Here is a 16,272-nt window from a genome sequence, read left to right as displayed (position 1 = left end):
TCTAATTATTCCCTGACCGATCCATTGATGGATTGGATCAGGACCTGATTTGCGTAATAAATACGTATATCAAGTTTGGTTCGATTTTTTAGGTCGGGTCCGGATACCCATTGAATATCAAATATTATATCTTAATCAGGCTAAACAATCTATGCTTTGAGAAGTTCGTAAACATCCATTGAATATTGCAAAAAAATAGACCATGAACTAAAATACTTGACAGCTAACCATATAACAATAATTAATTAAAATCTGAAAAGTTACACATTACTTAAAGTCAAATATATATACTCAGACATGACCTAGCATGTCATTGTTTTTATTTGTTAATCGGAAGATATATAAATAAGACTAGTATTATTATATGTATGTATATAGTTACGTGAGTATATATGTATGTATAAAATCCGAACCTGACCTGAAGGTTTCAATAGATTTGGCTTTGATTCCGTCCCAACCCATTTATTGGTTTGATGGGTCCAGGTCGAGTTCTAGTTGGGTACTAGGTACGTGGATTTGAGTCATAACCCTAATGACACTATCACACTTTACTTCGGTTGTCGGTGGCAATGCATAAATTAGTTCATCGATAGTGACTAGAAAGTTTCATCAACCACCTGTAACGATATAGACATTTCCATGCAAGTTGGGAAATCTTGGGAAAGCCATGGGAATTTTTAGTGACTGTCACGTGAATAGATGTAGCAACTTGGAGAATGAATATGGTGAATCACTACCGATAAATAGCTTCTTGATATGTTAAATATAATGTATTGGACTATCAAGGATTTAGGAAGGGCTAATAAACGATTTTTAGTAATATATATTGATGATTTCTTGTTTCACATGGACGAGATGCTTTAGATTGGATCATGAACCAAGTGATCTTTTTTATGAGATTAAGAAGGCCTAATTCCCACCTTCTACCCTATACCTATCCCATCCCTTCGAGGGTTTACTTCGGGATCGAAACCTGCAATGCCCAGGTGGCAAGAGATGACACCATCAAGTGGTTAGTAGTCCATTAGTTGATTTTATATCATCAAAGGGGGGCACAAATATTATATTATGCAAGTTACCTTTCCAAGGAAAATGAAAAAGATAACTTTAGCTTGATGGTCATACATCTTTGCTTCCAATTCAAGTATTAGAGCAGTGTTATCCCCATGCTCTGCATACGCCTTAACTAATATTTAAGCATAACCTTTGTCAATTACATATCATGAGGCAAAATAATGATAATGGTTGGACGTGATCTCTCTTGATGAGGTAAAATGCATATTTCAGATTGAAAACTTATTCCTAAAAAGGGCGCCACTAATGCAATTGGTAAAAGTTTTGGGGGGTTAGTACCAAAGGTCTAGATTCAAATCTCGCTTTCGCTTTGGTTTCAATTAGAATTGACTCATCCTCGTTTTCAATAAAAAAAAAGAAAGATGTCAAGCAAAGACTTATGACACTGCGAATTTTGGAGTCTCTTCAGACATATTTAAAATTGATTATTATATATTTTTTCTTAATGGTATCGTTTTGGTATTGGCATGTAGAATCATACTTTAATTTGTTTCTCTATTAAAATAAATAAATAAAAACCATGCCATGTCACAAATCTCTCCATGATTTTAAATTATCATGCCATAATAGATATGATATTTTATACAGTGATTCCAGCCAACCTCTACTCGATTTTTAACAAATCTAATGGTATAAAAATATGAATTTCAACTAAAATGTCATTATTTTTTTAACAAATATATAGTACATATATTGATATTATCTTTATTAAAAATAAATTATAATTTTATATTAATATTAAAAGTGTCAGCATAATCTTGAAATAGTACCGTAACACTACAAAAAAATATTTTTATTAATTCCAATGTTGATTGTGCAACAACTTTTTATGATTGTTATAATGATCCATATTGGTCCTAGCATCCTAGGACAAGATTGTTACATGTCTGATATTAAAACATAGTTATGACATTAAATTTTTTTAAAAAATAAAATTCTCTATAAATTTGAAAAAGTTCATTGTCATAAAATTCAGTGGTCCAGAATAGCATGATATACACAAAAATAATATATCATCATCATCCTGCTAGATGACTATAAAATTTATTTTAGACATAGTTGTGTCATATATACTAAATAAATATCGCATTAATAATACGTTAGCTAAAAAATGATCATAAAATTGTCATCATGATCATAACGATTCCTTTTCTTCCTGACCTAATTTCACCCGAGGAGGAATGAGTCTTGGTGACTTGCCATCTTCCTCAACAACCTATTAGCCTCGAAGATACTGCATGGTGGAAACACTGATTACAGTAAAAACCAGTAAGGAACCATCCATCGGAAAAACCAGCATAGCCAGTGTAAACAACAAAATTAAAATGATTTTTCCTTCGTGTTCTTAACATCTGACCGTTTTTAATCAAAATGGATCCACCGACTCGTGAAGAGTGTAACTTGGAGACAGATCTGGATCACCATGAATGGTCAGACACCAAAAGTACCAAAGGCCATAAAGAATATCTCTTGCTCTATCTACCTTTTGAAGGATCCTGCCTGGCCGTGACATACCGCATGGAGTATGAATGTATGATGCCAGAGGGCTTGAAAAGTACAAACCCCCGTGGGGATGACCAATCATGTCCAGCATGCTGTCCAAAAGAGACTATATATAGTGGTTTCAGAATCAATCCAGTGATCCTAACATGCACTCAAACAAGCTTCTACAGAATGATACCGAACTTACCAGCTGATGAGTTTTAACAGGGGCTTCCTTTCCTATATATCTCACCTTCCATGCTATCCCACAACATCACAGGACACAATAAAGTAGCACTGCTGTTATATGAGCTGCACATAGAAGTAAATCATCGATAGAAGACAAAAGGCTTCTATTAACTGTACAACCTTTTCAGAAATTCTCTTTTTTTTTTCGGACGTGAAATCAGAAAGTATCTCTACAGCAAATTACAGCTCACTCATCGTAAAATGTAGGAGCAAGCCAATATTTATCTCATTCATCTTTCATGGTGATCTGATGCCTTCTCTTCTGTCCAACCTCCACAAGTAACGTGAGAAGAGCCTCGCACACTTGCGAAGCATTTGCTTTGCCAGGGTCATTGTTTAAGGAAGCATACACCATCCAACCATGATCCAACTTCTGCTCTGGCCGAACTACAACTGAGCCAGGAACCTCGGCATCCTTCCGTGTGACAAGACCATCGCTCTTCTCACCATATCTGACTTGAAGTAGCTGTGCACATGCAGCCATTGCAGCAGGAATTGGCATAACCACTGGAAGCTTGGCTGGTTGGCCATCTGCAAGGGGTGCAATGATGGGAAGCTCTGCATGTGCCACATGAGACAAGGTGGCAAGGACACTAGGGGTGATGGCAGCTTCTGTATGGAAGGAAACCACAGGAAGTTCTCGTGGCAATTGGTGTCTCCCAAGAAACTCCCTCCTTTTATCATACGTAAGATCTTCCAGGGCCTGCAGATCACCCTGCAGCGCATAAAGAATAAGATACTATTCCAGAGGACAAATTGGCACAAAACTCGAGAATGAGTATGAAAATCAGGGTTACAAGATTACGACTGTTTTTAACATCCTAACCCAGAATACCAGAGCCCAGCTATTATTGCTCTGTTTGGTAAAAAAAGAGGAGCAAGCCCCTGCCGTACAGATGTTAAAAGAGAAAACTACAGGATCCAGCCTGTGCTTTTGAGTACGATTTCACCTATATAATACATTTCTTTTCAGAGAAGATTCCACCATGAATAATAGAGGTGATGTAATACATACCCACACTATTTAGTGGACCAATAAAAGTAATATCTAATTCAACCACTGCTCTTTTTAAAGGACTCATTTGTAATCATATAGATTTCACTAGAAAAATAATGGTGGCTAAGGCAAATGCTCAGCCCCAAGCCTTAATTTGTATCTATTTAAGTCCCATCTGCTAAATCCCTTCCTAGAAATGCAGATATCTGTGAACTGAAATCATTTTATTTCTGATAGTTATTGCTTCAATTATCATCAATTTCATTGTAGACAACCAAAGTTCACGTACTAACAGAAACACACATACAAACATTCTAGAATATGCCAGTAACATACATGCAATAGAAGTTACACCAGACTTAGATGTAGCTCAAGATAATGACGGGACTGCAAAAAGAGCTATGACATTCAATGGTAGAATAGTAAGTTTACCGTTTTAGATATGATAACATACAGTTTCTCTTGAAGGTCAAAACAGTACTACCAGACGTGTAAAATTCCTCAACAATTGAGCTGCATATTATTTTAAGGGAGTTCTGCAGAATATGTATTTTAGATCATAAGAAATGCGGACTGTTCAGCAGTTCAGCTATCACAGCCTAAAGCATGACTTAGATATCAAAGTTCAACTTGTACTTGAAAGAAAAAAAAGAAAGAAATTGAAAGTAACAGCGGTAAATATAAATAAATGGTTAAGCAGAAGAAGCAGCCTAAACATGAGATACATTCTCTCACAGCAACATGTATATGGAGACGTGAAATACATGGTCTCTGCAGTTCTGTATAAGAGACAGCTCTTCCTAGTTCATGTTTCTCTCAGACTGAATCAGCACATGCATAATTTTAACCTGGAAACTAGATGATAAAAGCAGGATAAAAAACTACAGAACTGAAGCATTTTACCGACATTCATGTCAATCAATCTGAAACTTACTGAACATTAAGATAAAAGAACCTTGCACATAAATCAAATACCTTAAGGAGTTTGCATATCAGGATCTCCATAAGTTGCCGTAATCTTACATAATCTCCAAGCTGTCCATCCCGCAAAATATCAGAAGCAACTGGGCTGCCTCCATAGGGACTCTGTGCCAATGCTAACCCACCAACCTTATCTTTCAGATCAGACCAATATAAAGATAATGCAGCTGCTGCATCTACTCCCCCTTTGCTATGCCCAAGAATCATTACGCGTTTCTTGGAACCCCAATATATCTCTTCAATGTATTCTTTTATTTCTCTGGCATTTTTATCAACTGAAGCCTGAGGTTCAATAGGTAGTACTGAGAATAGGCAAGACAACTTCAATGTAAGAAAACCAAGGAAAGAGAAGGACAACTACCTCGCTGTGAATCTTAGCAATATGACAAGCCAAGCCCATCTTTGAAAAGTATGTTTTTGTATTAACGAAATATAGTGGACCATGGTTGCTAAAAAGACCTGTAACCAAAAAAAGTTGATGAGCAGATATAAAATTTTAAACTTTATTCTACCCCTTGACAGAAAGAAAATATTACCAGGAATCAACAAGTACACCATTGAGTTTGGCAATTTATGCTCATTATTTCTGACAAAGGAAAAGGTTGATTAAATAATCATAAAAGCAAATATTTTATATGCATTTTTTTGCAGATTCATTATGATTTTGCTCTGTTTAATTATCCAAATGAAGAAATTGGTATGGTAGTGATGCAGACCTTATGTTCTCAAATAATTCCATGAACCTCTTAGTTCCATCTTCAACCGGCAGCATGCCTCTGGCATGTTGTAGCCATCCAATGTCATCTGCTGAACCACGAATAGTTTTTCGAGCCCGAGACACAAGACTGCAAGTATAACCGGTAAGAAACTATATATCCTAAGCAAGATAACTTATCCAGAGAAAATGAATATTTTGCCCAACAAACTAACAATACAATGATGAAGTCTTCTACAAAAATTAAAGTGTAATTCTGCACAAAAATGAATTCATTAAATTGACAATCTCTACATGATCAGGTTTAAACTTCAACAGTACATGTAGTAACTAAATATAAGAAACATAATAATCAGTTACAGGAACAGCTCATTGTTCAAACTTCTGCTGACAAAAAGAGATCCCACTTAATACAACTTCCTCTCAGCTAGGACATATAACAATTGGTATCAGCATCTGAACCATGGTCCCCAACACTATGGCATCAACTTTTGTTTACATCTATGTTTGACTTAATGTTCCATGAACGTTGATATTGAAGGTTTTATGTTGTCTTTTTATCTTAAAAGTAAGATTCAAGGAATGCCCTAGTCCATGATATTTGCAAATGGTATCCAACAGAAAAAGAAAAAGTTTTCTCAAGTTCCAAGTCATGAACTTGGATGCAATCAAATTACACATCAAATTAGAAGATATAGTGAAAATAATCATCACAGACAATAATAATATTTCATACGTGAAGTCCAAGATGGGAAACTAGGAAAGTCCCAAGAGAAGTGCTGAGCAGAAAGAGCTCAGAGATAGTTGCTAAAATGAGACCAGCACTAAAAGAGTGCACAAGGAAAGCAGCCAGACCAAACATTAAGCTCTTTGAGCTTGTCGATGAGATAATATCAGAATGAGCTATGCGAAGGCTGGTGAAGAAGGCCATAAAGCGGCTTATTGTATATATTCTTAAAAAAATCAATGTGAGAGAACTCAGAGAAGGCATTCTTGCTGTCCATTTGATATAGCAAGTCAGAAAACAAGGACAGTTAAATCCATGATAGCTATTATAGCCCCAAAGGTGAAAAGCTCATCATGAGGGATGCCATATTTTTCAGCAAGGGTATGAGCTACAAAAAGAGCTTTATGGCCTAAACTAAACCTGAAAAGCAACTTTGGAGATTATTGAGCTCACTCAAACTGCTCGATCAGGGAGGGACAGATTTTTTGAGTCTCCGGAAGAGCTTGAAGCTTTTAGTCATGAAACTTGCCACTAGAGTCTGAATGTTCAACAATCCCATGAATTAAGGTTCGTAATAGGCATGAAGGGGAAATGACGAAAAGACTTTGAAGGCTATAAGGCTTTAGAAGATCCATGAGGGCAAAATCCTGGCAATAGGAAGTATGATGCTCTAACTGAGATCCTACATAGTTATGAGAAGAAGACCAATTTAGAAATGGTAGCAAACAACACCTAAGCTTACAATTCTGCGGTTTAGAATTAGTATAATGGGAAAAGATATTTAAGCTCACTAGAAATGCAAAGAGCAAAGAAACTGCACCCAGAAGTATGGATACAACTGTAAGTTCAAGAGTTAATTTAGCTAATATGCAAGCATCTCAAAAGAAAACAGGGAATCATGGACTATAAAAGACAAAGGTAAGTATGAGCAATTTTAATATGATATTTGCATATAAGAAATACTCAGGTAGTATAAATGATGTAATAATATCTTCTCTCAACAAAACCATTCTGCTTATGTGCTTGAAGACATGGCTTTAATGATGTAATGTTGTAAGAGAAAAGCTACTAGTCTTATATGAGAGAAACTTATGTGCACAACTACTGAAGCTACATAATAGTGGAAACCACCAATGTAATTCAACAAGACTAAGCTCAAATATATTAAAGTCAAGGTCATGCTAGGCAAAGGATTACCACACAGCATGAAAAGGGGAAGGCATGGTACTTTGCTAAGCTACAACCAGTAAAAATGTAAAATTAATAAAGCCCAATATTATACAGATCTAATCCTAGTATAAGAAAACTGGCCAAAAACAAGGATTGTATGGATGAGATACAAACAAGACATTGGCATCATGGCTTGTTGTACTAGACTGTACAGCCCGCTATATAGTGCACCACCCAGTACTGTTGGGTAATAAGACTTGGTACACCCCCCGGCACTAGATATTTTGGTTGGTTACCAATATGGGGTCTGGTACCAAAACTACAAAGTACAAACCTTGATTGGCATAATAGTTGCAATGCTTTATGATGAGAATGGGAGATATTATAACCCTACCTTGCAATTCATCCACATGCACTTAACTGCACTAGAATCTTGCTATTGGACCTGCCATAGAAGACTTTTTTACCCTCAATTTAAACATTGCTTTTACTACAGTTTTGTGGAGATTTTATTCATTTGATATGAACAAACAAATTAAAAAGTCCTAAAAGAAGCCATGCCTCCCAATGTATTTGAAAAACCAAGATTTTGAATAACACATTATGATGTTATGGTGGACCCCCTTCCAAAATGTTATAACGATTATGATAGTCATTATTTGCCTTAAAAAGTACCATTGGGATTTTTTATATTAGGCTGTTGTATACTTGTAGATGTGTTATAATAGAAATAGACAATAGTGGGAAGACAACAATGTTATCTTTCCCTTCACTTTTCATTGGATAAACAAATATTTCTTTTGGACCACACAATCACTTTAAAGGAAATTTTGATGCGAAAAAAAATGAGTCTTGATTCTTGAAGATAACACCTTATCTAGAGAAAGGTACAAGCAAAATAACAGCCATTGTTTATGTTATAAAGGACATTCTAACATTAAGTAATGCATTATAGTTGCCATTATATCTCTACCTGTTATTATATATAATGCAGCAGTGAAGCACCGAAACTGTTATAATGGCTATTATAATGGCAATAATTTATAACGCCATTATTTAAAAGTTAAAACCATGAGTTACAAAGAGGTCAAAAGAGAGGCAAAGTCATGCCCCTCCTCCCTAGGGGGCCCACTAGCGACATTGAAGCTACCATCAACACCACCAATGTCCTCCCATAACTTCTGATATTTGCTGATATTTTTTTGGCATGAGGTGTTGAGGATGAAGATGAAGCTGTGCATGCATGGCCATGGCCACCTCCTCTCTCTGCCCCCATTCCACACCCAATTCCATTTTGTTGAGGAATTTGAGGCCATGGGAGCAACGAACGGAAGAATGGTTGAACCCTTCCTGTTTATTGTTTGCACTTCTCTATTCCCTTCCACTCTACCACTTATTCTCCATAAATGCCCATAATTCCCTTTCTCAGAAGTAAGAGGGTGCTGTGCAATTTTACTATGGTTATCCCTTGAGGCCTTGACTCTAATCAGGGGTCTCTCACAAAGTTCAGTAACTCAGATGAGCTAGGAATTCTCTTCAATCCTCAGGCCTCAACTTTTAATTATTAGAAAAACTTTAATCCTGCTAACTATGTGTCAAAGACTCAGGTGGAACAGAATAAGCAGCAAGAGTGGTGAAAAAAAAAATCTAAAGAGATGAATATAGGATTCCGGTAGCAAGATGAACAATTAAATTGTATACACAATTCAGTAAAGACATAAAAGATTAATTGACAAAAAATACACCTTTGACCTCTACAGAAATTTTAAAACTCAAAAAAATTATTAAAAAGTTGATATTCTTATATTGAACTTATTCTTCTCAAGATACATATGAAAAAAGATTCAACCACACAACTTATAATTCTTCCAATATTCTTTAAGAAACTTAATATGTGCTTATCAAGCCTAGCACATAATCTAGATTTTCATTCAGCATCAAATCATTTATCACCTGAGTCCAAAAACCGCAAGCAAGAGATCTATAAAAGCATGATACAGAATATCAAATAGCTGACATGCAACTGATATTTTTTAATTAAATGCATTCTTCAAATCTAATACCATTAATAGAATTGTAATTTAAGGGGGGTATGAAAATGTGGTTATTCGAGCATTCATACTCCTGGAACATTGAAGATCCATTCTGAAAAATACGAGTTGGAAATTTAGGTACAGTTCTATCTCGAGATGAACTTCCATCAGAACTTGTCCCTCTTCCACTGTAAACAGGTGAAGCAGCACTGACATCACTGGAGTGTTCATATCTTGTAGACCAACTATTGAAGGATGACTCACTGGTTTGTCCTGATGGAAATGTTATTAATTCCTGACCTTCGTCGGGAATAGCTCCACCTGTGACAGCAGTAAGAACAAAAGATCAAGGTAAGTGAATATCAAACCTTTGCATCTTCATTCAAATTCAACAACATAGAGGACATTAAGAAGTCAATCATGAAATCAGATGCAGGTACAGGCATTGCTACACAGATAGGTCGATGGATGGTAGATGGATGGACAGATATATATTATATATGTGTATGCCTATATATATAAAGAGAGAGAGAGAGGAGAGAGAGAGAGTTATAAAATGCAGTCCATGTGGCTTCATATGCAGGTGCAGCCCAATAATTGCACCTCATGAGGCCAATGAACCAATGAACTCCTCATATGGAGCCCGGCCACCTAGTGAGCCACCAAGCACCCTCATAAGCTTAGCAGGACATATATGCATTCTTGTTACACATGGATTGCGGTGATGGTGGGAGTCATTGTCATATGAGTCACTTCTAAGGCCGTCAAACAAATTGAGCTGCTCGAGCTCAGATCGAGAAAAGCTCGTATCAACCTCACTTTGAAACTAAACAAACCAAGCTTGAACCAGCAAAAAAGGCACAAAATTAATTTCAAGCTGAATCAAGAAGTTGATCCAACTCGATCAAGCTAGGGTCAATAGAGGATATATTGGATCAAGGCTTTAGTTAGTGTTTTCCTTTGACTTCTTCAAATCAATCAAAAGTCAAAATAGTCTTGAACCAAGCTTGAACTTAACTTGAAATCAAGATAGAATGTAAGTTTTAATTCAAGCTTGATTCAAGATGAATTGATTTCCGCTTCATTTAAGATTCCAAAGCTAATCACTAAGGTTCATTTTTGGCTCGGTTTGAGGTTAGGCTCAAATTGAGTTCAAAGTACTAGTAAAAAAAAAAATCAAGCTTGATCTAACAGCTCAAGCTTGAAATTAATTTCAAATTAAGCTTGATCAAGCTCTCCTCTTGATTACACCTTAGTCACTTCCCAAAGGAGCCAAAGAAGAACTCTGATTTTTGAATACTATTTAAGATTGGTAGCCTAAGTACTAAATGATTTGTTTATTAGCTAGGGACTCCAAACCTCCTTACATGCCACAATTCCTGTAGTTCTTTTATTTTTTTGTTATTTTTTTTGTTGCAGTGGCATACTTAAAACCCAAGATCAGTTCTTAAGGATTTTTGTTATTTTTTAGGTTAACATACCATACCATACTTAAATAAGTTCTTAAATAAGCAAGAAATTGTATAACAATTTTTTCTTATTTTTTCTGAAATATTTATTTAGGTATTTTAATTTTCTACTTATTTAATATATTTAATGAATACCATTCATTTCGTAAATACTTATATTTACTGAGCATATACGTCCGCACACCACATATGTACTATCCCAATTAAGGGTGGAAATCTATGACCGACCTACCAACCAGCGTATACCTGATCCGCATTAAACAGGTTCAGATTTAAGATAAATGGGTTCGGGTCATAAACAAGTCAACCCTCCTCAACCTGTTTATTAAACAAGTCCAATCTAGGTTCATAAGTTTCGACCTATTTAACCCGCACAAACCTGTCAATGCATCTCAAGTCATCGATCCCACTCCCAAAGCTCCAACGAATAAGACAACAATACATGGATTGTATGCTTCACCAAACAAATTCACAGCCATCGAATATCACATCTATTTTCCTTAACAATGGAAAAGATCCCTGCCCCCCATGTGCCCCCCCCCCCCCCCCCCCCTCTCAATCTCTATATCATTTCCTCCATCAATCCTTCTCTACGCTCTTCCACTCCAAGGCCACAAAGGAAAAGGCTTCCCCAAGCCTTGGCCCACCACTTGCTTCAACCATTGCAGCCGCCCTAGCACCACCAACTCCATCTTCAACCTTGGCTTCTCCCCACCATCATTGTTGGTGATTGTCCCCTGCAGTCAATCACATTCCGTCCCTTCCTCTCCTCTCTCTCTTTTGGTTTGATCTGAACATGGTCCCGTTCTTGATTTTCTTTCAAAGATCATAAAATTTCTTTCAAATATCTAATCTTTTTTGCCCTATTTCTTTGATTTCATCATGAAGGTGGTGAGGAAATTGGTGGCAGCGACTAGGGATACTATCTAGAGAGATCTAGAAGTACCAAAAGACCACAGAGCGACTGACAAGGAGTTGTTTCATCGTTATCAAGAAGATGCAGAAAAAGAAGATGCAAGAGAATAGAAGAAAAGAGCAAATATTTTTTTCGCTTATTATTCTATTGTCTTAAAGAAATAATTTAATTTGTGACCTAAAATAAAACCTATGTTCTAGGAATTTTTTTACCTCTTAGCATGAGATGTTTTCTGCATGATTCATTGTAATATAGAGGTTAACATATTTATATCTGAAACCTAAAATAATAGTCATGTTTAAGACTGGTTAAGAGGTTACTTGGGTCAATTTGAGTTTGCATATCAAAATGGGTTATTAGCATTAATACAGGTTCACAGTTCATTGCAGAGCTAATTGGACTGACCTACTTATTAAACAAGTTAAGCAAGTCAGGTCAGGTACCTGTTTGTTAAATAGATCAGGTCCAAGTTTCAATTCCAACCTATTTAATAAACATGTATGTTTTAGGTTGATAATTTTTCATCTCGAACCATATCTGACCTGACCCAACCTGATTGCCACCCCTAAATTCCCAATCTCTCATAAACTATGACTCTCTTTCACCCTTGGGAAAAATAGTTGATGCTTAATGTTTAAGTTTGGGATCTCACCAACAGGGACGGAGAAGCAACGAGTAAAATATGAGGTTGTTTGTGCAAGATAAGAAGCAGCTTCACTAAGAGCCGGAATGGAGGTAAATAGCTGGGAGTCATGCCCCTCATCTGCTGAATGATCATCACGAGCCTGGAAACATTAATGATCGAGTTAAAATTTCAAAAATGAATTTTAAAAACCTAATCAATCTTGTGCATAAAATTCTAGATACGACTTATTTAATTTTCCCCAAAAAAAACCATGAAAATTACTAAGGGATGGTCTTTGCCTGAAGCTTAGGACTTAAGTTGAAGGATCTGTAAGTTTATTTACATAAGAGACCTAAAAGGACCAGGATCCTTTATATGAACTGTTACCACTATCCAGAGTAATTGAATAAATCTTTGTAAGGAAAAATTTGTTCAAAAACCTAGGATACCTGTCTCGCTTATTTATGTCTAAACATGATGGGATGTTTTCAAAGAAAAGAACATAAATAATTAATTTAAACAGTGGCACCAAAATAACCTTCTTGAGAGCATTTGTGGTGCAACTAGTGAAAACTGACACAAGCTTTAGACACAAGAAGAATGATTTTTGGCAATGACCTACAGAAGAAATGACATTACCATAAATATAAGCTTATTTAATTGGGTCATACACATTGGAAGAATCCATTTGCAGATTCTTTCATGATGAACTTTAAAACAAAGAAAGTATAGGTTGTACCTCGCTGTAAGTGATACTCAGTGCTTCTATGTTTGAATACCATTAATTTGGAAAAAGAAATCTACTTGTTCCAGATAGGAAAAGCTTAAACACAAAAGGAATTGGTAAAGTATGCGGACATACACTGCATATTATGTAAGTATGTCTTTCATCATTCAAATTTGCTTAACCAGCTTGGTTGTATTAATATGTATCAAAAGCTCAAAGAATACCAGCTTGGTTGTATTAATTTTCTTAACCAGCTTGGTTGTATTAATATGTATCAAAAGCTCAAAGAATACCATCCTAGATGCATAACATCTTGTTATAGGTCCCTACCATCAAAGCAATAGTTGGTTCCACCCTTTTTGAAGGCCTCTTCTCCATGCTTGCCGACAAAAACCTAAGCATCAGACCATTGTTAATACTCAATAGCATGCTGGCAGTTACTAAATATCATGGATGAAGCCGAAGAGAGACATGCTAACAATGCAAATGAGACAAAATGGTTGCTTATATGGAAATAATGAGTTGCAAGATAGAATCAATTAAAATATGTAGGCAGAAAGAGGCAGTTTTGAATGCTAAGTTTTAAAATGTCAAAAGAAATTTTATGTTAGCATAGAGAATATCATCTACGAAAAATTAATTTTCTTCTACCATTTTAGGCTTATTTTAGCATAGACAATATTATCTACAAAAAATTAATTTAGTATTAGTCATGTTGTCGCAATAGCAGCAAGAAAACAAGCAAACAGACATGCATGTAAAAAAATCTTTGAAAGTTCAACAAAAAAGCACAGAAGAAAAATGCAATGTACACCCATGCAGTAGCATCGAAGGTTGGGCATAACAGAAATAGAAGTTCTAACATGGTAATTGTGGGTAGTTATTAGGTTTGGAGTGTACATCCGTCTCGTGGACTCGTCCAATTCAGAACTATGAGGAGCCCCTAGTCTTCCGAGTGGGCACCACGGTGCCAGGCACTTTGGCCAAACTTTTGATACAGAGACAGGTGGTGGCGGTGCCAACTTTACCTTCTTGACGCATGCCAAAAATATACGATCCAATTGCCAATTGGTGCACAATTCTACGACTAGATCAACCCAAATTATTGAAGTATAAATGAACGCCTTCACAATCGACAAAACACACAGAAAACTAAAACGGATCATCGAACCTCATATAAATAACAACCATTAATTTATCCAGTCCAATAAACAAAACGATAATTACACCAGAAGAAGGTGGAAAAGAAAAAAAAAATCCGCAAAAATACCAAGATTGAGTTTTCTTCCCCTTTCCGTTTTCACAAATTAATGATAGAAATAACAAGTCAAATTCTTGGGAAAACCCTAATCCAAGAGAAGTATCAAAAGAAGCTCGCTCGTACCTGGCTGGGATCGATCGCGGAGGAGGGAAGAGTAAAAATGGGATTCCGAGAGTTAGGGTTCGTCCGCAGGCGTTTTTCGTGGAAAGGAAAAGGTGGGAAGGAAGTAGGAGAACGGATCCGTTGGCTGTTAAACCGACTTTGGGAAATGGGGAGGGAAGGGTTTCCTTCAACTAGGAAACCGGCACACGGTTAGCCGAACACGCGCTCGCCACGATCCCTTGCTTGCTGCCCACCGCTTATGTCCAGAAGTCGGAAAAATTCTAGATAAAGATTCTACCACCATAACCCCAAAGTGAGGGTGACAGCATGACAAAGTTAGGGTGGAGATGAGTCAAAGTTAAGACCTAACTCAGATCCTGTTCGGTTTTTCTGATGGGATTGCGATTGCCAAGCTTCTCGTAACCTGATCAATTTGGAAAGACGATGAAAGCCTAAGAACCCTTGATGGTTTCATCATACACTTTCTGCTTCTCTTTCTTTTAATGTTATTTCTGCTTTTATAACTAATATGGCAAGTCATAAGGCCACCTTTTTATCCCTTGTTTTTTTATTCTAAATTTACTGTTTTTTTTTTTTTTTTTTTGCTTAAAACGGGTGCTTCATACAGTGCGTGTGTGAATACACCCAATAAGATCAAAATACAGTAACTCACGGAGTGCCAATGGCAACTCCCCCTCCCCTGACCAAAGAGCATAACCAGAATGGTGGGCCACGTAGGCAGCTACCCAGTCGGCTGCCCCGTTGGCCTCCCTAAATACATGCTCGGCCTGGATGGCCATCCCATCTCTCATCATCGCCACAATATCACGGATCAAGGGGTGGTCTGTGTCCCCGCCCCTCAACCCCCTCTGAATCCACTGGATGACAGTGGCCGAGTCACCCTCTAGGATGATCGAGCTAGCCCGCAGAACAACCCGCGCATGACGAAGGCCTGCCCAGGCTGCACGCAGCTCTGCTCCGGGGACCGATGTATCATACAAGTGGCAGCCACCAGCAGCTACTGCCCTAGCGTCCGGGTCCCGTATGACAAAGCCTGCACCGCCACGAGTGCCGCCATCCAAAACCGACCCATCGAAGTTGACCTTGAAGAAGCTCGGGGGTGGGGGCTCCCAGGTGACAAACACCATCCGAGGAGCTGCCGAGGCAAAGGAGGAGCCCCAGATGTCCCAAGCTGTCAAAAGTCTATCCGTAGGTGGGGTGGCTCTGATCTCTGTGGCCTGTGCCCGAGCAAGCTCTGCAACAAACCTCGGTGACAACCTACGCTCGCCAAAAATGCGAGCGTTCCTAGCCAACCAAATCTGGTATGCTGTACAACTCGCTCTGATACCCTCATCGCGAGTTTGAGAACTGGCTAACCACTGTCGCACCACTCCGAGAAACTGTAATCGTGCACTCCGCGCCCCCTGCTGGAACCCAGTCCACTGCCATGTCGCCCTCGCCCATGTACACTGGAATAGCACATGGTCCACTGACTCCTCAGCTCCACACGTCGCACACTCTGCCGAGACCCCCCCGCCACGCCTGCTCAACTCGGCTCTCGTCGGGAGGCGGTCCCAACATATCTTCCATAGGAAGAGGGCTACCCTCGGGTGAAGACCCGACCTCCAAGTCCAGGTGCAGTCCGGCCCCGGCTCGTGCCCCGCCGAGAGGATGCGGGAAAGATCACCTAATCTGACACTGGCCCGGCTCGAGGTGCCCCAGACCCTGATGTCCGGCCCCCCAC

General features: G+C 37.9%; 1 protein-coding gene across 1 annotated transcript; it reads right to left on the bottom strand.

The window, feature by feature from the left end:
* Window positions 1-2,894: 2,894 nt before the first annotated feature.
* LOC103717271 (alpha/beta-Hydrolases superfamily protein) lies at window positions 2,895-15,001 on the bottom strand. Its single transcript, XM_008805591.4, has 9 exons — window positions 14,550-15,001; window positions 13,496-13,559; window positions 12,466-12,598; window positions 9,518-9,749; window positions 5,500-5,628; window positions 5,320-5,369; window positions 5,145-5,242; window positions 4,778-5,065; window positions 2,895-3,520 (listed from the first exon to the last, which is right to left on the bottom strand). Exons 2-9 carry the CDS (start codon window positions 13,541-13,543, stop codon window positions 3,032-3,034), a joined length of 1,467 nt encoding a protein of 488 aa, XP_008803813.3. The 5' UTR covers window positions 13,544-13,559; window positions 14,550-15,001; the 3' UTR covers window positions 2,895-3,031.
* Window positions 15,002-16,272: the final 1,271 nt, after the last annotated feature.

The sequence above is a fragment of the Phoenix dactylifera genome, chromosome 3 (assembly GCF_051530095.1).
Source record: "Phoenix dactylifera cultivar Ajwa chromosome 3, Ajwa_hap1_PhDact_Kaust_v1.1, whole genome shotgun sequence".
Taxonomy (NCBI): Eukaryota; Viridiplantae; Streptophyta; class Magnoliopsida; order Arecales; family Arecaceae; genus Phoenix; species Phoenix dactylifera.
This window is presented reverse-complemented; position numbering and strand designations above follow the sequence as displayed.

Excerpts from the sequence above, each read along its gene's own strand:
- LOC103717271 (XM_008805591.4), bottom strand. The coding sequence starts at position 13,543 with ATGGAGAAGAGGCCTTCAAAAAGGGTGGAACCAACTATTGCTTTGATG. Across the intron at positions 5,629-9,517 it reads GGATCTTCAATGTTCCAGGA|TCTTGTGTCTCGGGCTCGAA; the intron begins GTATGAATGCTC and ends TTATACTTGCAG. Across the intron at positions 5,066-5,144 it reads TTGCTAAGATTCACAGCGAG|GCTTCAGTTGATAAAAATGC; the intron begins GTAGTTGTCCTT and ends ATTGAACCTCAG.